General features: G+C 31.5%; 3 protein-coding genes across 3 annotated transcripts; 1 reads left to right on the top strand and 2 right to left on the bottom strand.

Annotated features, from left to right (window-relative positions):
• The first annotated feature begins 12238 nt into the window (after positions 1–12238).
• LOC112419345 (uncharacterized) lies at positions 12239–13189 on the top strand. Its single transcript, XM_024776952.2, has 4 exons — positions 12239–12324; positions 12426–12563; positions 12658–12771; positions 12859–13189. Exons 2-4 carry the CDS (start codon positions 12558–12560, stop codon positions 13069–13071), a joined length of 333 nt encoding a protein of 110 aa, XP_024632720.1. The 5' UTR covers positions 12239–12324; positions 12426–12557; the 3' UTR covers positions 13072–13189.
• A 7820-nt stretch (positions 13190–21009) lies between these two features.
• LOC25483535 (E3 ubiquitin-protein ligase RNF185) lies at positions 21010–22010 on the bottom strand. The gene has a single exon (XM_013612229.3). The coding sequence runs from the start codon at positions 21863–21865 to the stop codon at positions 21176–21178; it is 690 nt and encodes a 229-aa protein (XP_013467683.1). The 5' UTR covers positions 21866–22010; the 3' UTR covers positions 21010–21175.
• Positions 22011–24591: 2581 nt separating this feature from the next.
• Positions 24592–26920, bottom strand: LOC25483534 (peroxidase A2). The gene is made up of 4 exons (XM_013612228.3): positions 26645–26920; positions 26348–26542; positions 26079–26244; positions 24592–25195 (listed from the first exon to the last, which is right to left on the bottom strand). The coding sequence occupies exons 1-4, from the start codon at positions 26849–26851 to the stop codon at positions 24777–24779; spliced, it is 987 nt and encodes a 328-aa protein (XP_013467682.1). The 5' UTR covers positions 26852–26920; the 3' UTR covers positions 24592–24776.
• Positions 26921–27335: the final 415 nt, after the last annotated feature.

Below are 27335 nucleotides of genomic sequence, written 5' to 3'. Positions count from 1 at the left end.
TTGCTAAATTGATTAGGACTAGTGTTGAGGTTGTTGTTGCTTGTCATTCTCTTAATGTTATGCAGGGAGACTTTAAACCTAAGATATTTTTTTGTTTGATTTTTTTTTTTTTTGGTACATTTTTTTGTTTGAGTTTATTGATGAAGATGTTGTTCTCAAAACTATTGATTTTGGAATGTTTGTTTTTTATAAGCTAGATTTGTTTTTTCTATTTCTATTTTGCATCAACATCCGAAAATCGTAAAATCATAAACACTAAAATAATCTCATCACTTCACATATCACACTGAATCTAATCAAAATAGAAATAGAAAAAAAAAAAAAAAAACAAACCTTTCTTATTAAAAAGAGAGGGTCCAAAATTAATAGTTTTGAGAACAACATCTTCATCAACAGAATTAAACAAAAAATTTCTCTGGTTTAAGGCCTCTATGCATAACACCAAGAGAATGACAAGCTTCAACAACCTCAACAATAGTCCTAATCAACGTAGCAACTTGCCTATCACTATAATGACCCTTCTGCATAATCCCATCAAACAATTCCTCACCTTCACAAATCTCCATAACCAAATAAAAAAATATATATAAATGAATCCTCACAATATTTTGGATGTTCAGATAAATGGTGCATTATCTAAATCTCTCTCCAGACATCATCATAATCCTCTTGGCAAAACAAGTTTATTCTTTTATATATACTTGCACCCGTAGGTTTGACCTGTTGTGTTGTGTGTGCAGTGATATGTGATAACGAATTGACCTTCACCCAAGTTTTTTACCTAAGGTGTATACTTCATGTAGATTATTTGTTACATGTGGCAGAACCGTTGTGGTTTTCGGTGGTGTTAGTGTTGTGTTATTTGGGATGTTCGATTTCGACATTGTTAAAGTTGTACTGTGTTTGGTTCCAAAAAATAACAAGTGCAAAAGAAACCATAAAACGTAAAATTAAGAGAGAAAGAAAGAACACATTTGTGACTTCACTTGCTACTATTTATATGCTTAGCTTGGTAGACGTAGAGTGAGACCGGTGTTGGTCTTTTTTTATGGAAAGTAATAATGATAATATAATCTAATTAAATCAAACTCTAATTTTCTTCTTACAAATAATATTTTTAAGAAGGGACTGATGTATTTTTTGTTTCCTTTTTACATTGACATATAGCACTTTTTGTTGATGGAAATTGAAAGGAGAATGGAGGTAATTAATAGAATGTTTATAAAATCATAAAAAAAAAAAAAGTTATACTTTAAGTACGAAACTATATGCTTCGTTGTAAGTAATTTAACAACACTAAAAATAATGTAATCTTTTTTTGGACAAAACAACGTGTATTTTTTATTTTCTTTCATAAAAACATCATGTATCGTATTTTACGATAAGTTAATTTTGAAGCTAATCATTTTTTCTGTTACAAAACTAATCATGTTTTACTTTTGATGTCACTTGTTTTATTTCTTAATTATAATTTTTATTCTAAATGAGTTGGAAACCAGCATCACAAGCCTAAATAATGATGTTCATCAAAAAATCATATTAATCAATTGTACTTCAATTTTATGTAAGAAGAGTTGTACATGTTGGTGTTGGCATGTACTGAGTAATAATGATGTACTTTGACTTGTTCCTAAAGTAACTTCTATGGGAGAAATGTTTTTATGCTCACAAACCTAAATATAAATTATTTACGCACATACACACGACAATACATATCATTTAAGCTATCATTGTGTATTTAACTTCTCACTCAGGAGCTAGCCAAATAAATAAGAGAATTCAAAGTTTCATAATATATTTTTGTGTGTAGAATGCACTTTGTGTGCTCTCTATTTATAGAGAAAATTTATAATTAATATGTGAGAAATTTTAGAAACAAGTAAATCAAATATTAAATCTGGTACAAAAATATCTTAAATTGAGTCCCAAAATATATAAAAATATACTATTGAATATTAAAATATATATTATTGAATATTAAAATATATTATATTGTATACGAAAATATGCCAGATTGTGCACCAAAATATTTTCGATTGTGTTCCAAAATATTTTAGTCAAAACTTATGGACTAAGAAAACACTTTTTAATAATGATTAAATTGATTATTTATATTTTAACATTTTTAAATAATAAAATATATATGAATATAGTTTTTTCTTCGGTGTTTACGTTCACATAATTTTGTGCCCCTAATTATGTACCCCTTAGAAGTACACACCCACTATATAAACATTATACTAATGTGTGTGATCTATCCAATTTGGGACTTCCACTCTTTTCAATTCACACAAGACTAGTTTTATCCAATGAAGAAATTTGTGTTTACTCTTTTAACTAAATTTCGACACGTGTTCCAAGAGAAACACACAACAAGATTAATGACGCCTCAACCGTACATTTATGCATCAAGTTCTTTTCATATGGGGAGAAGAGAGTGTATTGTTGTGTACGATGTATAGAGAATTATAGTCTGTTATAGTTTTTATTGTGTGATGGTCATTAGGGTTTACCATTATTCCATTAATTAATGGGTCATTTATACATCTACTCATATCGAGTCCATATCAATTAATTAATTAATTAATTATCTAAATAGAAATTCAATTAGTCTTATCACTTAATGACATGGCTCCAAATTCATAAATAGCTGAGATAATTATTATAAAGATAGTTGTTTATGTAATGACATTGAAATATAATTAAAATAAGGTTTAAATATGCCTTTAGTCCTTGCACTTTCATCAGATTTTGGCATTGGTCCCTACAATTTTTTTTGTTTGGAATTGGTCCCTGCACTTTGTAAAAATATTGGTATTGGTCCCTCTATTAACTTTCTATTAAAAAAAAACACAAAATTATTGGTATTGGTCCCTGCACTTTGTAAAAATATTGGTATTGGTCCCTGCACTTTGTAAAAATATTGATATTGGTGCCACGTGGCGTGAAATGATTGGGCCACATGGCACTCCGTTGGTTTTGTATTTTTTTTTTTAACAGAAAGTTAACAGAGGGACCAATACCAATATTTTTACAAAGTGCATGGACTAATGCCAAACAAAAAAAAGTGCAGGGACCAATGCCAAAATCTGATGAAAGTTGAAGGACCAATGACACATTTAAACCTTAAAATAATAAAACATTCCAACTGGGCGGACAAAATCAACACATTTGAAAGAAAACGCTCTAGTCATAGGTGGCCCTAAGACAAGAACATTTCCAAGATCCCAACACTAAAAAGGTTAAAGGAGGAGAGCAATAGTTTTATTAGCATTCATAGAAACCAAAATATGATGTGGTTGAAGTCTCTAATATTCTCAAAGAAAGTTATCATTGATTGAATGTTTCTATGCTTGAATTGCCAAAATACTTGGTGATGAGCCTTATATACACCAGTCTAGTAAGACTTTACATTACAAAATAGAAATATCTAAAAAAATGGTGAGGATAGTCTAATACATATAGGTAGAATATTCTAGAGATATTAAGGTTATCCTAGTTATTATGTCCTTATCTAGTAGTATTTCTAAAACGATCTATAATATTATCCATATCATTCTCTATAATATTGTTATATTATTGTTGTCATTGAAAAAGATAAACATGGTTAGTTGAGTTTGTCATTGAAAAAGATAAACATGTAATTTACATACAATTTTTTTTTTATAAAATATCGTTGATAATATATATGCGTTAGGCAATAAAAAGAGCGGAAAAGACGGACACATGAGTGTCTGTCTTTCTGCAAGTAATTATAATGTTTGTTGTTAGAGACAACAAGTATGAGCCAAAACAAGTGATAAGTGCTATGAATTGTTAAATTTATGATATATTTTAGGCACTTTTGTTACTTGCTTTGCAAGTTATTGAGGAAAAGCCGAGAGATAAGTGTTAATTGCCCTATTACACTTTATATATCTTACTCTACCCTTTTATGCAGGAATTAACCTCAAGACACTAAACAAAGAAGAAAAATTAACAAGAAAAAGTACAAAAATGGCAGAAGCATCAATTCACTCGCCTTCAACTCGCAGTGGCGAGTGCTGAAAAGCGAGCAGAGGCAGAAAGAACAATTCACCTGCCTCCAACTCGCAGTGGCGAGTAGAAAAGGCGAGCAAGAGGCAGAAAGACCAATTCACACGTCATCAACTCGCAAAGGCGAGTGATATTACTCGCGAGGCGAGTTAGGGCGGCCTAAACTCCTTAGAGGTGACGTGGCTCAAAATTAATGGTGAAGAAACTTCAACTCGCCAAGGCGAATGGTGTTACTCGCGAGACGAGTTGAGGCAGAACAAGAATTCTATAAATAGCCCATTTAATCAACTCATTAGTATCTTAGATTTTCATACTTTTCACTTGTAACATTTTTAGAGAGAGAATAGGGCGAAATTCTTCTGTTTTCATAGAGCACTAGTGTTTGAGTGAGGATTCATCAAGTTTCTTGGAGAAATCAAGTTCTTGGCATGGATTCTCAACTTTCCTTCCACTTTTGTAATGTTCACATGACAATGATGAACTAAATCTCCTTAGTTGGGATTAGAGGTACTTGTTTGAGCTTAGAATGTAATCTTTTGATCTTGTATTATATGATTCTAGTAATTTACATGATATTGAAGTTATTCTTGCAATTCATTTCTTATCTTTGATTTAATTGCTATTGAAAAGTACTTTTGAATCTAGGTTTAGAATATTCATCTATCAAAACAATGATTCTAGACATAGGATTGATGTTTTGATAATCACACAAAGTATCGGAACTTAAAGCTTTCGGATCATTGAATAGATTGAGAAATCGTCGATTAAACGATACGATCGACTATTGGATTGTTTAATAGTTTGGGAAATCAAAGATTATACAATACAATTGATCTCACAAGATTACTTGGACACGAATAATCTTGTTGAGCGATACGTGATAATATCGGTAAAACGCTAGAATCCATATATGCGATTATTAGGTTATGTTTGACGCTTAATCAAGGAACTCTAATTCCAACGTTTTTACGCCTTATTACTCTCAACTTTTATTCTTGCGAATTAGTTAACTTAGTTACAAACAAACAAACAACTACTCTTTTAACTTCGAATGATATTTGGTGTCGAACGGTCCGTGATATCGCAATAGTCCCTGAGGAGACGATACATACAATACTTACTTTTGATCGTACAAAAATACTACATCAACAAGACGTGCCCTAACAAAAATAAGAAAAGAAGAAGAAGAAGAAGAAGAAAATTATATTGTGTGGGTGTCGAACCCATGACCAAATCCATGATAAATTATGTCCAAATCGAGGCAATCTAAAACTAAAAATTAAATAAAAATTAAGGAAGCAAAATGGACAAAAAAATTAATTAATTAAATAGAATCATTTTGGGACTTTAAGATGGAAAAACCAACCGTATGTCAGACTAAAATAACACCAATCCTAAACCTAGTCTTCTCGGCCAAGGAAGAAAAGATGTGAAAAACACCCATAAGATTCTCAAACCAGGTAACACTAACTCCCAACTTAGCCACATACTGACACAATACCAGACTCTAGACGCCACCCTACACCTAACAAAGATATCATATGTCGATTCTTTATGAAAACCACACAAACACTCAAGATCATCTTGCCAGTACTATGCCTATAGAGATTACAGCGGGTAGGGATACAATTCAAAAGCAGCTTCTAGGATAACACCTGGACTTTGGGCGGAGCCTAACTAAACTTTTCCTAGGTAACCCACCACCTCTCCCAGAGAGTCCCCCGCAAAGACACCTCTTAGTGCTAGATTCACCCGTGTCAGTATTCTATTCAAGAGAATGCTATACACCTTAGACGGTGCTCGCCCTTTCCAAAGAAAATGGAACACTTCCTCATCCCCTACCGTCACGTCACCCTCAATCAACTTCATCATTTGGTCTTTCCCACAAAGAATTCTTAAGTAAGACATAAAACCAACCTAAAAGGAAAACACCTTCACCATTTTAATACTATCAACATCGCTGCATGATTAGCATAAAACCACTAATTGCCAAAGCCTCCAACTTCGTACTATGACCTTGCTTGAAAACCCACTCAAGATGAGAGTGCCAAACTAGATCCAACAAAACAACAATCATGAAATTCAAATTCTTCATACCACAATACTTGGATTTGGTAAGATTGTATACAAGCCAAGTTTCAAAGTCTTGGCTCCAGAAAGAGTCAGGAATAAGGTCTACGACCACCATATTCTAATTTATAGCCACAATCTGCAATCTCTGGAACAATGTAACATCATTCCCTCGACACGGAACATAACTTACAAGATTGATGAATAATCATTTTGCACCGAAATCGCTACTCATTTGTAAGTTTGATCAAGAGTTATTGATAGTTGTGTTTTATTGACAAAAAATAAAAATAAAAAATAACGGACTACGTTTCATTTCCTAATGTCATTTTTCAGGAATTATTGTGGTAACCATGCAATATACACAACCTAAACTAATTACAAAGGATAAAGGAAGGTGTGATTTATAACGGACTACGTTTTTTTTTTTTTTTTTTTTTACGTTTACTACGTTTTTAGTTCTTCGGAACTAAAAAAAGTCATATTCTTTGGTAAAAAGCTTTTCAAACTAAAGTTTAAAATCAAACATATATTTGGCCTCTCACTACTAAAAAAAGGTCATTTTCGGAAGAAATTTCGGACGATTTTGGGACGGAATTTACAGAACTTTCCCACGGAATTCGGACGGAAATGCGTTTTCGGACGGAATTCGGACAGATTGGGCGTTGTCCGAAAAAGCCGCGTCGCAAATTGTATTTTCGTCCCAAATTCCGTCCGAAATATATTTCAGACGGATTTCGTACGGTTTTCGCACAAACAAATTTGTGGGATATTGGACTAAATTTCAAACGGATTTCGGACGAAATTGAATTTAATTTCCAACGGTTTTCAGACGGATTTAAGATAAATTTTCAAATGATTTTCAAACGGATTAAAATTGCTTTAAAATATTTTCCACGCTTTTCGACCGTGGTTATAATTTTTTTTCATTTTACAGAATTGCCACAATTCATATTTTTATATGAGTTTTGGATAAATTCCAATATGTAAAATTTATATTCAATAATACATACTAAATCAAATGAAAATAAATAATAATTCAAGAGTAAACAAATGCTCATTTGAAACAAAATTATATAAACTAGATTTATATAAGTGCTCAATGTTCTAACACAATATATCACAAACTAACATGACTAAATTGTTCATTAGTCAGTACTCAACAATAAAAGTAACACAATCAAGTGCACTAGAAGGGATAGGGGAGCCAACAACTGCCCTCAAAAAGTAAATAGCAAAAAAAAACAAGGTAAACAGGTTTGGAAACATAACTCCAACCAAAAGGAACTCCCTTGACAAAGCCAAATACAAGATAGCAGCAGTCAAACACATAATTCATCAAAAAAAAGAGAAATTGGCAGCAACAACAAGAAAACAGTTAAACAACAGAAAACCAGTTGGGCCAAACTTATCATTCAAATCCAAAATTATCATCATTGTTTCCATTAGAGGCTTCACCAACATCATTTGGTTCATCTTGCATAGGTGTCGCACAAGCAAAGTTTGGAGGCAATGGCATATTCAACTTTTCAAATAAAGTTGCAAGCATGCTTTCATTTGACTCAATTCTTTTTTGTTGCTGCTCCAATTTTTATTTTTTCTCTTGGTTTATACGTTCTTGCTCTTTCATACCTTTTCTTTCCATTTTAAGAGCTCTTAATCCATGTTTTTTTTCCTTAAAGGCATATGAGCATGAACCAATAGTATACTTCGAAACATTTTTTTCCACCTCTGTTAGTACCTCTTCAGACATCTAAAACAACAATTTGATTAACTCCCAAGCAAAACAGACCTAACAAACCAAGGCAATTAGACCAGCACTAACAATAAAACCACACCAAAAAACAAATGGCATAATGTACATATCAAGGCTGAACATAGTAAAACATCAAGGCAGAACATAGTAAAAAAATTATTAGAAATATTAACAGAAACAAATTCATTCCTTATTATCACTTTGATCCCTAAACCCTTCATCATTGTCTCGCTCACCAACCACTATCCATCATCTCTTCTTCTTCTTCTTCTTCTACATTCAAGCTTTCTTGCTGGTGGTGCAACCACAGCAGCTGGTAGACTAGTAGCAAATCAAGGTGTTCTTGAGGTACTATTTTTAAACTCCATCCATGCTTTCATAAGGATTCAATCAATATACACTTGAAAAAAGTTTTCCACACATATATATTCAATCATATCTTACTGTTATGTTGTTATATTAGTTGATACAATATTTTCAAAGTTATCTACGTGGTGATATGTAATTGAATATATGTGTAAATACCAATTAAACTCTTTCTATAAATCATCATAGCTAAAGTTGTTATTAATTATTATCCACTACACAAAAATGAAGGCTATTTGGCCATAAAGTGGATACTATCATCCAACTTAAGAGAACTTCAAAGAGTTTTTAAGCTTTCTTGGAGAGCATAATGTAGACCTCACAAATGTAAAGGTAAATATTTGGTCCTCAAAATAATTACTAGTAAATGTACCTATGCAAAGTACTAATGAAATTAAGATTACTAATGATTGTTTTGAATTTTTTTTCTTCCAGAGATGTGCCATAGATGATGATACTTATTCAATTGTTGGAAATACACACACACTAAAAGGGGGCTTGCTTTACTAATTTAGAATATTACTTGTTGCAAAAGGGAGCTTGCTTTACTTTGAAAAAGCATCATAAACAATCCATCAGTACCAATCTAAAGGATGTTCAACATTTGTTTTAATGGAAAATGTAGACCACATATTAACTTTACCTATAGATACTGATAATAACAGTGAACACTTCTCTATAATACAAACTAGAAGAAATAGAATAGAAAGTAGAAGTGAATACCATTACAACGATTGAGTCTTGTACAATCATAACAAAGCTTCACGCAAGATCAAAGTTATTTCACAATATTTTTCAAGCTACTTATGTCAAAACTCAAAAACAGTAACAAAATGATTTTTAGAAATTTATTGAGATATATTAGAATTTAATTAGAATAACCGCAATAAGAAGTTCACACAAATATTTTATGTCAATTGACATGATTTGAAAATAATAAATGGAGTACAAAAGAAAGACATGTTACTTGCTCAAAACCTTTCCGATGAATTAAAATATTGAATGTTTAAGCTTTCTAACATAGTGGTTTTATGAATGAAAATATTGTGATAAGAGCTTTCTACAGAAAACTTTCTAACTCTTTGAGCCAATCTTTCAAATAGTTATTTTATCATTTTAGCTTCCTAATACATTTGGTGGTCTTTATTTTGACAAATATTTTAGGGTAAGCTACTAATACCAATATTAATGTCTTTATTGGCCTAAACTACCTTCAAGGGTCATACCAAAAAAAACAACAAGGGTATGCAATAAGGCCATTGATGAAAACAAAATTGAATCTTTAACAAAACAGAAAAAAATCCAAGTACTTCAAATTTAACAAAGAAATCGTGAAAGTGATTAAGCAGGCACAATAAAATTAAGCGCAAAACCCACAATTAATTTCAACAACAAACATGAATCTATGTCTAGGTAGTTAAGCACACTAAAAACCCTAATAAGTAAAACAAAATAAACCCTAAAATTGAACAAGAATCAGGTACAAGTTTATGGTAACATGCTTGATTTGTTGAAGAAAACACTGAGAAATTAAAAAAAATACAGAGAATCCTCAGATTTGAAGAGAAGAGAATCTAACCTTGGTGAGCTTGAGAAATTGATTGACCAACTTGAGAAGATTTTGGAAGAAATTGATTGAAGAGAAGGACACTGAGAAATTGATTTTTGAGGGTTTTAGGGTTATGAGAGAGGGAGATGAAATTTTAGGGTAATGAGAGCAGAACACACGAGGGAAATTTTGTGAGATAAGCGGGAGATGAAACTTTCCCAATTAAAACCCTCAAAAATATAAGCCGTCCGAAATCCGTCTCAATATTTCACACGGTTTTAGGACGGAATTGTTTTTTTAAAGAAATCTGTGCGAAATTCGTGGGAAAAAACCCTGTTTGAACATGTCATGCAATTTTCACACGATTTTGGGACGGATTTGGGACGGAAATTACGCTCTGTTAAAACTGTCCCAAATCCGTCCGAAAAATTCAGACAAAATTGTATCTGTCCGAAAATTTCGTCCAAAAACGCTGTTTTTTTTAGTAGTGTCTATAAAATTAAGGGTTTTTCAAGTTTAGACTCAACATATATTTTTTTTCAATTTTAGTTTCTATTTTAGTTTTACAATGACTAAAACCACTCATGGTTATTAATTTTAGAAAAATAGGGACTGAAATTAAATAAAATTTATAGATGAACTAATTTTAAAATATCGTTTAAAACAGTGAATAAGAAAAGGACAAAAATTGTGCTTGTTCTATAACTATATAAGTAAGAGTATTCCCATATTTTAATAACTGGAATAGTAAGTATTTTAGGTCTCGAACTGGAGCTATTCTTCCATGGTCACAAGATCAAATAAATAGATGAATAACGTCATAAATGCAATATCATTGCAGATAAGTGATATACACTTAAAAACATTAAATTCTCTCACCTGCTGAATATATGAATTCAATAGCTTAAAAACTTTACCTTTACATTAATTTACAATACGAAACTATATATTTTACAACGTAATTATATGACTTTCTCTCTTTAACTATTAACACAAACATTAATACTTATTTTAAAAAAGATTAAATATTTTGTTAACACAATACATATCAAATTAACAAATTACACTACAATAGATCAAATTACATTCACTTCCCAGTTCTCATTTAACACAATTTCAAAATAACACTTACATAATCTAATCAAATACATCATCATTATTCAATTACTAAAGTCATCAACAATTTAACATAAACTTTATACAACCTTTGTAACATTGATAATATCTTCATCTTTATCATAGCTAATAAACTCCAATTTATCTCCAATTTACAACTTCTTTGAAAGCATATACTCAAACCATCCACTTACTATTAATTTTTCATTACAGCTTCCACCAACATACAAGATCTCAAAGTTATATGCAAAAGCTATTTATGGATCAACTACCAATACAACTTTCTGATCTTTATACAAACCATTTTTAACTATTTCCCTGTATTTTCTGAAAACAAACTTACGCATTTTTTTCAACTTTCAATTTCTATCAATTTTACATCCAACAACCATATACTATAAATTAATATGTACTTACCGAAATAGTTTTTTCAACCATAGTTGTTTCTGTAACAGTTAACGCCCTTTTGTGCTTCTCAATATGCTCAATTTTACTTTTCTTTGATACACTACCATCTGAATTCAGCAAAAAAATTTGTTCCTCAAATCCTATTGGATCTAGACTTGAATTGCTTAATCGGGATCTAAGGTATCAATGCTAGCTATTGTCCAACCAAAATCATTTAATTGTTAGCAATTTATAAATGATTAAATTCACCGAACAATTTCTTAAGTTTTTACAACTATAACTATAATTGTTAACCTCTTAATATACCTGTATGACGAAGACATAGAGATGAGTACCTCTATATATTTCTGTTAGATTTCTTTGGCTAAACCGGCAACAAACACAACACGGGATTAGTTAAAAACCCACCTAAATATATGTATAAAAACATGCAATAACTTATAATATAACATTCATCGATTCAGTTGCCTTATATTATATTACAAATAAACATTACTACTTTTAAAAATATGACATTAAAAGAATAGAACAATTGCATGTGTAATCACTACAATACAAAATGCATGTGAGCTGCACAGTACAAATTACTTATTGGAAACACCAACTCAATTGGAACAATGAAAAGTATAGATTCCTGGGACCCCATATGTAAGAGGTGTGACCATAGTTTTTCTTTTTTACAGGACTTGTAACATTATTAAATAATGTATACACATCATACTAAATAATATTCATTAACTTAAGATCTTTATCACCAGCACACAATTGTTCCTTGGTTCAAAATAAGCTGTTTATATATCAATTCCATTTATTTAATGTACATTTTAAGGGACCCATTGTTCTCATTAATCCAAATGCATCCGGTCAAACTTTTTTCTCATTTCAACCAATTAAAACATTATATATATTGCTAACATGGTCAAACAAATGTATTTATCATTCACATTCCAAACCAATATCAAAACATGGAAGTATAAAAGAACTTACTCAAACAGGATCCTATTGAAAATTTCACTGCTATCAGGTTATGTATTTTACTTTACATCTCATTTTATTATATTCTCACCTCCTTCATAAACATATGTAATACTAAGACTAAACTCTATTATTTTTTCTCTAATTTAGGACTATGCCGAGGTTGATCTCAAATTTATGCAAAAATATTAACCTCAAGGATTCATGGCATGTCATTAATGACAAGACTCACAGTCATACCTTAACATACAACAAAAGCTTCGTTTCTCCTATATTGACAACATGATGGTATGATCTGCAAAAGTTTCATGATTTCCCGACTAATGTAGAGGTTGTTTTTGGTTACTATGGATATAATTTGTTCTCTGTCCAAATCTTCAAGGAGGCCGACAATGTTAGCTGCATTCCTAAATGGCACAGTCGCAGCACAATGCCTTATGAAACTATGCACTTTGACAGCCATGTTTGGGAATATGACTTCAAAAATCCAATGAAGGTTATACACTTTCTGTTAATCTATTTTCAGTATGTAGCCACTAATATATTCTACAATATTGTTTTAATGGTTTCCTTATATATCTAGCCAGTAGGAGATGATTTTGAAGATTTTCTGAAGCACACAGGAATACACGTTTTGACATTTTGCGGTGATTGTGGAATTGAAGAAAATTTCGAAGTTTACTTGCTAAATGATCACAAATACACAGCAATGTTTGGAGTCAAGTGGGATAAATTCTGCAAAGCTAACAATTTCAAAATTGGGCAGAAAATTCGCTTCAAATTCAACATGTTTTAACGAACAATCTGTCATGTGTATCCATTGTTTCCATCGGCTTCTACATCAAATGCTTCTATTTAATATATTATCTATCTCTTTTTAATTATTGTATGCTATTTTCATTTTTAGTTATGCAATGTTTGTAATCAACCTAATGTTTTTTTTTTCAACTATGTAATGTTATTTTTATGAACTTAATGTAATGTCACGGTTGTGTTAAATAGACTACGCTTTCTGTAAATAGTAACAAATTTAATATATATATATATATATATATATATATATATATATATATATATATATATATTTCTAATCTTATAGGACAAAATAAATCTAATTATGAACACATTGTTTTTTTTTTATCGACGTAAACTATTTTTTTTATTTTTCACATATAATATATAAAATAATTCAATTTATTAATATAACTTTTGGATTTTAATAAAAATTTCAATTCGATTATTTAATAATATTACAGTTAAATTATAACTAATTCAATAACATAATTAGAGATACAGTTCAAAGTTTTGATAACTACTTAACTAAATCAATTAAATTACATCTTAAAACAAAATTACATGATATTTCCCACTGCTTCCAAATAATTAACTTCCATACTTGAATATGGTCATACAACAGTCATACTTTATTTTATACTCACTCAGTAGGGCAAACATACAACCTTCGTGTCTCAATTTCAAAGTTAAACATTAAAATAAATCCAACAACAAATTTCTTCAATCTCATATATTCAAACCATCCTTTGCCAATATACTTAATACTTTCATTTCGCCTATCGATATAAATATTACATGAATATGTCTCCTGTGTTTCTTCATCAATCATGATTAAATTATTGTCATCATTAATGTTAAGTAAATCACCAACATGTTTTGGAAAAAACTGCAAAAAGAACACGATATAAATTAATAAGTATTACATTATTATACCAAAAGACTTACCATGACTCCTTTCCCATTCATGCATGTATTGCTTAACTTATAATTCCACACAATTGGATTCATCCCAACAATTTTCCAATATACAAGTCCTCTTTTTCTCTACTTACCACGGACAAAAATATATGTTCAAATAAATTCAACTCGGTCAATATAAGAATAAATGCTCACAAACTTTATGTCTGTTTACAATAATCCTAAGATATTAATTTTACTACCAATTGTAATATTATTTTTATTTTTGTTATTTTTCATGGTTTTTTTCCTTCTTATCTTCAATATTGTTTGTGTTAAAGTCATTTCAATTTTCTTTTCCCTATCTTCTATTGTATCTATCAAATTATTCAAATTTTACTTCATTACTCTATGATGATATAATAGTATAGCATTACCTAAACTATATTTTCATTACCTAGACATTCAATTATATTATCATTCAAACTTCAGTTGAAACACACTCATAGAATGACATTGTTTTACTTCAAACAATTCACATGATAATACTATTGAATACAGACACAGTACATATCTAGGTTATTAAAAACTAACTATATGCTTTGTTTATAATAATCCAAATAACTATAAGACAAATTAACTGCACTACTAATAAATTGAACACTGCGACATTATTTTTCAGGAAGCTATTTATTACGAAATCTTTAAAATTACAATTTTATATACATTCTAGCCACACTTTCCACTTCCAAACATGTCTGGGTGAGTACCTTCTTTTATGCAAACTATAAAATTTTAATTTTTCGGACATTTCTTTAATGAAACAGGAATCTGATAGGATAACTCAAACATATCCTTTCAAAATTATATTACCATGCTTGTTGTATACTATACCTGCATCTATTATTATTCTCTGTTCTTATTTCATGCCTGTCCCTTTTTTTTCCTTTTTACTCCATGTAGAACACGCAAATAATCTGCCGCACAGCTTTATTCCATGTAGAAAACTTATTATATTTGTTTAAATTTTCAATATATATGTACTCATTAATATCAACCTTTTTACGTCTACAAACCCACAATACATCCTCCAAACATACAAAAAACGAAAATGTCTGCTCAAAACCTTATGATTTTAAAAGGACCTCTTGACCATTGCTCAGCTGTGAAATTGGATTTCAAGGTATGAGTTAACTATCGATTCTAAATACATTATAAACTAACTACTTATTTTTCCTCTTATATTATTTTTGTTATATAAGTCATACTAACTTTTTTCCTTTGATTTTCTTAACATCTTAATGTTAAAGTTGAGGGAATTTTTGTGGAGAAATTCACTGAAGATTTCATCGACAAATGGAACATCTTTACACATGAAGGAACAATAATCTCACTTGACTTAAACAAATTTTTTTATAACCCTACTATAACTAATGGTTGGAATGTACTCAGATAATACTATAATCTGCCAAACAATGTTAATGTTAAGTTGGCTTATTATGGAATGAATAAATATATTCAAAGTAGTGGGGTTTCATGTTGTTAATTGTTTCCGACAACTACCACCTTTTCACACAAGATGCTTCAGGCAAAATGAATCCAAATACTTTGATATCAAACTTTGGGGCAGAGACTTGAAGAAGAACAAAATGGTTATATATGTTTTCTAATTACTACGAATTATAACAATATCTTTATGTTATATTTTTCATATTTATTAATACATGTAATATGTTTGTGTTATTTTGCATAAATTACAGCAAGATTTTGCTAAATATTTACAACATAATGTATGTGACTGTGTTATCTTATGTGGAGATAATGGAGAATATCAAAATTTCAATATCATAATGGAGAATCATGATGGCAAACAAACAACAAAATTAGGACCTTTGTGGAACAAATTTTGTCAAATGAATCAATTTCGAGTTGCTTACACGATCAGATTTAAATTTTCATTCAATAATCATGATGTTTGTCATGTATTTCATTTAAGATAGTTTTTATTTGTAATTTTTTTTTATGCAAAACAATCCTATGTCTGCTTATGTAACCTAATTAATGTCTTTTAATTCTATTTTCCTTTTATCAACATTATATATAAGTCTTCATTACATGCTCACATACAACCTTGATCAATTTTTCATTCAAATTAAATAAACAATCTATTGGGCTAATTTAGGTAATACACAATACAAATACAACCGGATACATTTCATATTGGCCAACCATTATCATTTTATTTTGTTCAAATTAACGGTTATACCCCCCATTAATAAAAACTATTACATTCTCAAAATATTATCTTACAATCTAAATTTATATGACTTATTGCTCAAATTTTTCAATGTACTCGTGCGCTAGCACAGGTTTTTTTACTAGTATATATTAGTATATTACATGCGGTACATATGTAAAAAAAAAAAATTGGGCCTCAAAATTTGGAAGGTTCAGCTATGTAGAGCTGTTTGTACCCCCTCAAAACCTACCCTGCAAATAAACCACTTCCAAGATATATAGGAGATGGATTCAATCAACCAGTTGCTCAAAATCAACCACCTTGCCTTGGAAAATAGAATCATTTTGGGACTTTAAGATGGAAAAACCAACCGTATGTCAGACTAAAATAACACCAATCCTAAACCTAGCCTTCTCGGCCAAGGAAGAAAAGATGTGCAAAACACCCATAAGATTCTCAGGTAACACTAACTCTCAACCTAGCCACTTACTGACACAATAACAGACTCTAGACGCCACCCTACACCTAACAAAGATATCATATGTCGATTCTTTATGAAAACCACACAAATACTCAAGATCATCTTGCCAGTACTATGCCTGTAGAGATTACAGCGGGTAGGGATACGATTCAAAAGCAGCTTCTAGGATAACACCTGGACTTTGGGCGGAGCCTAACTAAACTTTTGCTAGGTAACCCACCTCCACTCCCAGAGAGTCCCCCGCCAAGACACCTCTTATTGCTAGATTCCTCCTCTCCCAGAAAATGGAACACTTCCTCATCCCCTACCGTCACCTCACCCTCAAACAACTTCATCATTTGGTCTTTCCCACAAAGGATTCTTAAGTAAGACATAAGAGCAACCTAAAAGGAAAACACCTTCACCATTTTAATACTATCAACATCGCTGCATGATTAGCATAAAACCACTAATTGCCAAAGCCTCCAACTTCGTACTATGACCTTGCTTGAAAACTCACTCAAGATGAGAGTGCCAAACTAGATCCAACAAAACAACAATCATGAAATTCAAATTCTTCATTGGATTCAAATTCTGCAATCTCTGGAACAATGTAAAAAGCATTCCCTCGACACGGAACATAACTTACAAGATTGATGAATAATCATTTTGCACCGAAATTGCTACTTATTTGTAAGTTTGATCAAGAGTTATTGATAGTTGTGTTTTATTGACAAAAATAAATAAAATAACGGACTACGTTTCATTTTCTAATGGTTATTTCCTAATGTCATTTTCCAGAAATGTTTGTGGTAACCATGCAATATACACAACCTAAACTAATATGAAGGATAAAGGAAGGTGTGATTTATAACGGACTACGTTTTCTTTTTTTTTACGTTTACTACGTTTTTAGTTCTTAGGAACTAAAAAAAGTCATATTCTTTGGTAAAAAGATTTTCAAACTAAAGTTTAAAATCAAACATATATTTGGCCTCTATAAAATTCAGGGTTTTTCAAGTTTAGACTCAACATATTTTTTTTTTCAATTTTAGTTCCTATTTTAGTTTTACAATGACTAAAACCACTCATTGTTATTAATTTTAGAAAAATAGGGACTGAAATTAAATAAAATTTATAGATGAACTAAGTCTAAAATATCGTTTAAAACAGAGAAATAAGAAAAGGATAAAAATTGTGCTTGTTCTATAACTCTAAGTAAGAGTATTTCCATATTTTAATAACTGGAATATTAAGTATTTTAGGTCTCGAACTGGAGCTATTCAACCATGGTCACAAGACCAAATAAATAGTCTTTGGACACACTCACGTAAATATATTATCTTCAAAATATTTAATTATTTTTTTATCAATTTTCTTTTCATCATTAAAAAAATACTTGTTTATGTGTGTGTGAACAAACACTGATATAAAAGCAGGATAAGGCCCGAACCAGAATACAATCAAGTCATAACGTCAAGAAAAAGCAACTCCTAAGCTATCAGAATACAAAAGATGAAGAATAAAAGTGGGGGGTGCAGGCCACCATTGAAAAGAGTTACAAGCAAGGCCTTGACCATTTTTAGCAAGGGCATCTGCAACCAGGTTAGCATGTCTGAGAATATGAGAACATTGACTTCTAACTTTCTTACAGAACATCATGCAATTCCACCATCTGGCTTGAAGCCTCCAAGGGATCCCTTTCATGCTATGAAAAGCCTTTACCACAAGCAAAGAATCGGTCTCTAGCCAAATGTCAGTCAGCCCAAGTTCCTTGCATTTCTCAATAGCTAGCATGAAGGCACAGAATTCAGCCTCAAGGGCAGTAGCGTGGCAAATATTCTGGCATACGGCGCCCATGAAATCAGTATTAGAGTTTCTGAGAATAAAACCTATTGATCCACTAGTACTACCAAAGGAGGAGCCATCACAGTTTATCTTGATGCAGCCCGGTTTGGGAGGAAGCCAACAGACAATAGGAGGAACTTTAGCTTTCTTTGGAGTAATAGGGATACCAAATAGTTGAGAGAGCTTGAAATCAGACATAGCAGCAGTGCTGGCAACTAGAGATATATCGATCAAAGCTTAATTTAACTTCTGTGATGATTAGGTTGATTAAAGAGCCCATGGAAGAATGTTTTCCGGTGAAGTACCTTCTATATCTCTCAAGCCAAATACACCAGATTGTATGAATAATAGCAGAATTCATGACAAGCTGAGCTAACTTGCTTCCAATCCCCACGCTGCTCAAGAGAAGAGATTGACAGGTAGAGAGATCAAGCGGCTGGTCAGCTCCCTTGATAAGCCAATCCCAAATGCGAAAAGTAACAGCACATGGACACTATGCAACGACCTCTTTTCTTGAGGTTTTCGTCAGTTGGAAGTTTGTTGTGTAATAACCTCCAACAGATGAAAGCTCTAGTGGGAGGGACATAAGTGTTCCAAAGGAGCCTATGCCAGCAAACCTTACGACTATTACCAGTCAAGAAGGAAAAGGCCAGTTTATTGGACAGATGCCCATCAGAGAGGCAGTCCAATTAACCTATCATCAAACGGTTAAGAAGGGATCAGTAAGTGCTTGATCTCTGCTATATCTCAATGTTTGTGTGACATCCATATCCACCAAGGCTATACCAATTGTTCAAATGTTCTATCAAACATAGGTTTTGTAGATGCATCAACACTACAAATAGGAGATCTACGATACAAGCTATAGCCAGTGTTCTAAAACTCTAGTGTTAACTCATAAACTCGGATGAGTTTAAGTTTCTAATTGTAAATTTAGTTTTAATTGTCGCAGGCTATTCAGAATGAACAAACCATACAGATTGTGTCAGGCTATTGTTGAACATTCAGATTGTTGTTTCCATAATTCTGAATATTAGATTGTTCACTTAATATTCAGAATCAAGATTGTTCACTTAATAATTCAAGTCTACTCAAATCTAAAATACGGAAAATTCTCCAGGCGGCGGAACATCTCTCCTGCAATGGGAGGAATTTTTCACCTCTTTCGAGTTAGTCACTTTCCCGTTAAAAATAATGTATTTCCTCTACCCTATGCTTCTTATTCCCTTTCACAATGAAATTAAAAGACAAAATTGTCAACCTCCTCATCTCTAACTTGGCGCATTCCAACCAAGCCGTTTGAAAATGGCGCTCCGACTGACTTTTGCAACTCGACAAGAGAAATATAGGTGACTAAGTTTCAAATTGATGAAATCATAGCACACAACATTGTTGATAGATGTCTCTTAATACTCCCTCCATAATTCCATCCTTGTTGGGAGCCTTCCATGAAGCAATCGTCATCCAAACATACACACTTTTGACGGAATTGACGTTTTCCACAACCTATTTATCGCATTCAGTAGCCTGCTGTCCCGATCAGAAACAGTCCGCAGACTGCATAACTCTGTAGTATGTAATATTTTTATTCCTAACAGAGTGAAATGTCACTCAACAAGTGGTATGTAATAAAACTATTGTAGGGCAGACAACAGTTCTCAAACAGTAACCTAATTAGCCGTTACAAATTAAATGAGTAACCATTAACAAAAGATTTAACGCTAATGACAAATAGTTATATGTTGTACTAGAGAGAGAACAAATGTCAACCTGTCACTAAATCAGTCCTAACATTAGCAAAAAGTGGCTTAGCAACCTTTTCAAATCGGTGCCTAATTTATTTAACGTCCGATTTAAAAGACTGGTCTAGTGGCTGATTCTACAAGCTAAACTTGTATACTGTTAGGCTCTAGGGGAGTCTCAGAAATTTAAACACTGAGAAGATCGTAACAGCCACATTGGTGCAAATACGGTGCAAACTTCCGTATTCAACTCTATGTATGTCCCATAATCCTAACCTTACCTACCACACAATGATTCAGACCTATTTCGATGCAATCTTAAACATTTTATTGAATAATTCTTTTAGCAAGATATGCAAATCTCCAAGCTAATCTAATCAGGTTGAGAATTTTGAATTGTAAAACATTAGATGACATAACAAAGTAATAATTCACCTGAATCTTGTGATTTTTGAGGTGAGAGTGATCAAAAGCCGGTTGGTGTGAAACATGAACACAGTCAAATAATATCTCTATCAGGACTGCTTTCACAAACCCAAATGTAACACACACAAGTTACAACACTAGCGAAAAATGAGCAAGGTTGAACAATTTCTTGTTTACATTATACATATTAGTTACAATAGAGAACAAAGGAAGCTTGAAATACATAAAAGATCAATAATAGCATTACTTTATTTACCTACACAAAATTCATTTAATCAAGAGAAATTGTTATTATCACTATCAACATAATAACAACCACCAAACACATAATAAAATGTTTCAAAATTCATATAAAACGATGCTACAAAAGGGTTTTGAGAGTTCAAAAAAGTTAAAATTGTCATAGAAACTCAATTATTTCATGCACTAGCTTTAGATGTGCTTTGGGAGCACATTACAATGGTAAACAAAACACGCTAATAATAATCAAACACTACTGAATAGTCATTATGTCCCGTCCTAGATGCCTCACTCTCCCCTCTCTTGATTGCCTTGCATTGGAGTCCTTCCGCCTTGCATTAGGTCTGCGAGGGATTTGCAGAGTGGAGCTTGAATCCTCGTGACCAACCTCGACATCATTCCCACCACCATATATAGGAATAACCTTCTTATCCTTAACTTCCCCCTTGCAAACAGGACATTCTTTATTGCCGTATGATCCCGAATGCAACCATCTATATAAACATGGCCAACAGAACAAATGACCGCAACGAGTCACAACAGGATCCTTAGCCAAACCTAAACAAATATTACAATCATAGAAACCTCCTTTACTACCACAACCGTTATCAACATTCTCCTTTTTCTCCGATGTCTTGCTCTTATCCAATGCAACACCAACATTGCTAATTTCACTTAGTGCGATAAGGCTTGGTTGTTGTGGTTGAGGTATTTCTGCAATTCTTTCGACACTTGAATTGCGAGAAATACCCAAAAACCAATCCAATTCCATGGAAACATTTTCCCAGGTATGACGATCAAGAAGATTACTATTTCTATCAAGAGGGGGATTGATCACATCATTCAAATTGATAGCACCGATAGCATAGGATAATTGATCTGGATTTGGTTCCAGATTCAAATCAATATCCATCGCAATTCTACGAGATGCTTGTTCCTCCATTACAAATTCAATACAAAAGCTTTGAAAGAATTTGGCGTAGAGAAAATTGGGATTACGTAAACCCTAACTGAGAAGAAAATATTACCCGAACATTAGAAACTTACGTAGAAAAAAAAGCACAACTGCAACGTAAAATTTAGGCGATTTGTTAGGTGTTTATTTTTTTTCTTTCTAATTAAATATGTTTTAGTCTTTATAAATTCATTGAGTTTGTTTTTAATAACTAAATAAAATAAAATCTTTTATTTTATTTCATAAAAGTGGTCTTTAATTTATAGATTAATTTAAGAAGCAGAAGCACCGATACACTAGTTCATTGTAGAAATTCCCTAGACAATTTCTGTTCTTAAAGTATTTTTTTTTTTTTAAAATGAATAGACAATGGATCCATCAGTATGCCTTTTTTATTTGATGATTTATATAAGTAAAAAGTAGTGTCCCAAAAAAAGTGAAAATAATGTAAACATAATTATTAATCCAAAGTTTACAAGTGAAAAAACTATCTTTCAAACATCTGTTTATTATTATTTTTTATTTTTTTTGGTCTAGTAGTCTAGCGGCTAGAGCTCACACATTATAAATGTGGAGAAGTAGGGTGTCTGGGGTTCGAACCCCGACCCCTGCATATAATATGCAATATCCCTGCCAACTTAGCAACATCTGTTTATTTTATATGTGGTTTAGATTCAAAATCCATGAACTAAGGGATTGGGAGGTAACTTATAAGAAGAAAGAAAATCTGTTTAACAGTTTCATCAACTCTATTTTTTTATCAGTTCTATTATTCTAATTTTTAATATCTCTATGATTACCCAATATATAATTTTCACAATTAATTTTTTTTAACATCTGTTTATATAAACTTACTAGAACATTATTTTTGCTAGTGACATAATTTTCAAATCCATTTTTCATGTGCAAACCACTCTTTGCCATATCTCATAACAGTGTTCCAATTAAATACGGATTTCACCATGTCGAGTTTTCTACTTACCTTAACTCATTTGAAATTTTACTTTATATATTTCAAGTTCGTGCTATCAGGATTTTACACCTCATATTTGTAGAACTTAAAAAATATAATTCAACTTAAGCCAAACATAGCATGTCCTCTTATATACATATAACATATAACATAAAGTTCTAAAGCTAACAAAAAATATGTGGTCACAGTTTTCCTCTGATAGTGATGAAATAGAGTCATTGAAAGTATTTTCCAAGTGGATTCTTGATATTGGTGACAGTAGATTAGGAGAAATAAATGATGGTGAGGCCTTAATTGAAATACTTGGTGATCTTTCAGAATCTTGCATATAGAAAAAAAAAAAAAAGATTTTCAGAACTTTTCACACAAAGATCATTATTTTTGACAATATGCAAGATCCATCATTTTTTCAGAAAGATTTGTGCCCATGTTGTTAATGGACCTCATAGCAGTGAAAGGGTCTGTATCACTCAGATGAATTTAATTCCTTCAAATGCAAACATGGCAATTACTTTTCAAAGAAGGAAGTCTTCAATATGTTTATGTTTTGTAATGATGATTAACAAAAGTCAGGGACAAACATTGTCCAATGTTGGACTTTATCTTTCAAGACCTATTTTTACTCATGGTCGGTTGTATATAGTGTTGTCTCGTGTGAAAATGAGGTGGGGTTTGAAGATATTAATAATTGATTATAATGGGCAACCGTCGACTTTGACCACTAATGTTTTGTATGAAGAAGTTTTTCAAAAAATATAGTTGTTGATTGTGAGGGTGTTCGCGGATTGGATTGGTTCGGTTTTGGGAGGAAAAACCATCCGATCCAATATTTCGGTTTTGTTATTTGTTCGTCCAATTGGTTTGGTTTTAAAATCAAATCCAATCCGGATCCAAAAATTTTCCATTTTGATGGGATTGGTTTTTGGTTTTCATTGTTGTATATTTTTTCATTTTCTTTTAAGAAAATATATTATTTTATGACATTTCATAAAAAGGTAAGATTACGAAACAAATTAATAAGTAGAAAATAAAACTGACATAAAGCAAATAAAATAGTAGGTTCAGTAAAATAGTTACAAAATCATAAATTAATAATATTTCTTAAAAGAAATAAAAAAAAATCATGTTAATAAAGAACAAATCTAGCAAGTAATCACTAGATTGAACCCATTTGGGATTGGCCTAGTGGTTGACTTGGGATCTTGAAGTTTGCTCTTCCAGAGGTTTCAGGTTCGATTCCCTCTGGCGCCAATTTCGGTGGGCTAAGTCCATACAGAGCTTGCAAGCTCTGGCTTTAAATGGGACCCCCGCAAGTGGGTGGTGGGATTGGTCCTATCGGATACCGAGTTTTCAAAAAAAAAAGTAATCACTAGATTGTAAATTAAGGAAACATTTATAAAAATTTCATATAATAATATCTACACAAGTATAAATATTTTGGTTTGGATTGGATTATACAAAGGGAACCGAAAACCAATCCAATCATTTTAAAATTGCGGTTTTTTTTTCGGTTTTTGGTTTGGTTCGATTTTTGGTTTTTCAGTTCGGCTATTGCGGTTTGCATTGGATTGAACATGAACACCCCTAAGAAGTATTGGGGGAGATGATCATCTATTAATTGTCAATATGTAAGAACAATGAATGTCTGGTACTTCACAATGGTGTTTTAATTGTTGTATTCCTTTACCTCATAATGGTGTAATATATAAATTCTATGAATTACGGACAGCACATTAGTAACTTACACAAAAAGGAGGCACATATATTAATTTCTTAACAAATTCGAAGTCCAACATTAACGTACACAAAAACTTTAAAGACAAAACTATAGTACATTTTGATGGAAACAATAATTAAACAACATCAAGATTAAACAAAAACATGGTACATATAATGTTCTTAATCATTTCTCTTTGTTTTCCTTCATCAACTTCCATTGACTTTCTTACAATCAATTCTAATTTCTCCTTGAGTACCCGTTAAGGGGCTAATATTACCCATATTGATCATTGATTGAGCAAATTGGTTAAAAAATGCTGTTTGGTTATTGGCAAAGGTGTTAACAATTGAGACAGTGGAAGAACCATTGGTAGAAAAAAGGTGTTGATCTGTTTGAAGAAGACCCATTTTGGTTAGAAGATTGGTGAAGTAGTTGTTGTCGAATGTGTCTTGAGTTGATGGGTCTAAGTTGTTCAAAGTAGAACCGTTTCCATTTTGGGGACAATTTTGTTGAAGTGTTGCTAAATAGGTTGTGTTTAGGGTTGGGTCTGGGTTTCCAGTGCCATTGAAGTTGAACAGTCTTTGGGAGAAAAATTGGCATTGAGCACGTCCAAATGTGTGAGCACCTACAAATTCCATACATTTCAATTAATCATTTAATTTGTTTGTGTACTCTTCAAGTAAGAGACTTGGTATGTATTAGAAGTCAACTAGGTACTAATGATATAATTTTTTATATGTTTCACAAAAAACAAATTGATGACTTTTTTTTTATATAATCATTTGTCTTTACTTATAGTTATTAAAATATCACTTTTTCTGTTTATGAAAATTACATATATTATTTCTTAATCAAAGTTTTGAAAGCGAGGTCAGAAAAAAGAAGTAGTAATCATCATTAGTCAAAATATAATAAAAATGAGCCGAAATTACATAACAATGCATGTGCACCATTTTTAGGGTTAAATATGTTCTAAAGTCTCCACAAAATACTCTTTAGGGTTAAATATATTTTATATTAGTCCTTATAAAATGTATATAGTGACTAAAAGTGAATAAAAATTTTGTAGGGACTAAACTTGTAAATTTGTAATTTTGTAGAGACTAAAAACATATTTAACCCTACTTTTGATGACATGTTCTATTATACCTAAAAAAAACCACATGCTCTATTCTTAGATGAAATTGAAGTGAATTTCATCAAATCATGAGTCAATATGGGTTGGCCATGTCTAAATTACAATTGACAGACTCTACTAAAAAATTGAGTATATCACCAAATTCAAAAATAATTAATATATAGTTAATCAATTTAGTTCCTAAATTACAATGATTTAAAATCTAAATCCTCTAGAACACTTTTAAGTACATTCAAACAGACTAATATGATGGACATTTTTTTTTTATTTATTGATATAATTTAAAAATCTCATGGATCAAAATATTGTCTGATATACAATTTAAAGATTAAATAGAAAATAGTTACTATTTAATATCATATATTTTTACCTGACAATGCAACCATATCAGTAGTGTCAAGGTTAACTGCAGAGAATTTAGATGTAACATTGGCTAGGCTCTCAAATGGAGAGGGAATGGAGCTATTCGCACCACCTTGATTTGCTGTTAAACCATCTCTTCTCCCAAGTAGTACATTCCATGAAGGACCCCCTGCCTACAAAGTTATTTTTCAATCTTAAATAAATTTCATCTCATTCCAAATAATTAACAATTAGTAAGCAACTGAATTTCAAGAAAAAAAATAAAATTATAGTTACCAAAGACACAGAAGATTCAGCTGCAAGGGCAAGAATATCAGCGCAAGATACAACGCCAGAGCATGAACTTTCAAGAGAGCTTTTGATGGTATCAACCACACCGAATCCACGAATGGAATTGAAATTTGGAGCTGCATTTTTCTCACTTTGTGTAATGTTTCCTCCTTGGTCTAACAAAATCGACGCGTCACACCCCTAACGAACAAATACAATTTATTAATCAGTCCGCTAAATAAATAAAAATATAAGAAGGATAATATTCTTGAAGAAAATAAAATGGAGTTGTATGAAATTTACATTGACAAAGCAATCATGAAAATGAAGACGAATTAAGCTTGCACCAATTCGTGAATCAGATTGTAGAGCTTGTTGAACAGCATTTTTCACAATGGATGACACATTAGGGCATGTGTTAGAATAGAAAGTTGCATTCAATTGTCCATTTGAAGGATAAAGAAGGATTAACGAAAAGAAAATGATAGCTTGTATAGTTGAAGAAAGCATGATTGATTTTAGTATTTTTTTACTTAAAGGTATTAATATTATTTGCTTAGTGATTCATATCAAGGTGATACATGCACATATATATAGATAATGAAAGCGCGTCAATCATTTTTATTACTTTAAGAACTTTCTTTAGGATAAATAATTATTCACAAGTTATTACCTAATACAATGTCAAAGATGTAGAAAGTTTCATAACATGTAGTGGGTATAGTTTGTCTCTAGGACAAAAAAATGAAAATCATAGAGATTGAAACTTCACTGTCTAGTAGTTGAAGGTCGACATATCCTAATAAGTTCGGAAAATGTTTGTTAGATACCTCTATTAAGAGATAGATATATGAGAGGCTGGTGTGTTAGAAGCTATAGATACATGTTAACATCTTTTCGTAAAACATTTGTAAATGAACTTAAATATAGAAAATTGTATTAGAAATTGCATTTTTTTTTTAATTAAGTACCAAAATTCATTTATGAAAAAATA

This window comes from Medicago truncatula, chromosome 1 (assembly GCF_003473485.1).
Source record: "Medicago truncatula cultivar Jemalong A17 chromosome 1, MtrunA17r5.0-ANR, whole genome shotgun sequence".
Classification (NCBI taxonomy): Eukaryota; Viridiplantae; Streptophyta; class Magnoliopsida; order Fabales; family Fabaceae; genus Medicago; species Medicago truncatula.
This window is presented reverse-complemented; position numbering and strand designations above follow the sequence as displayed.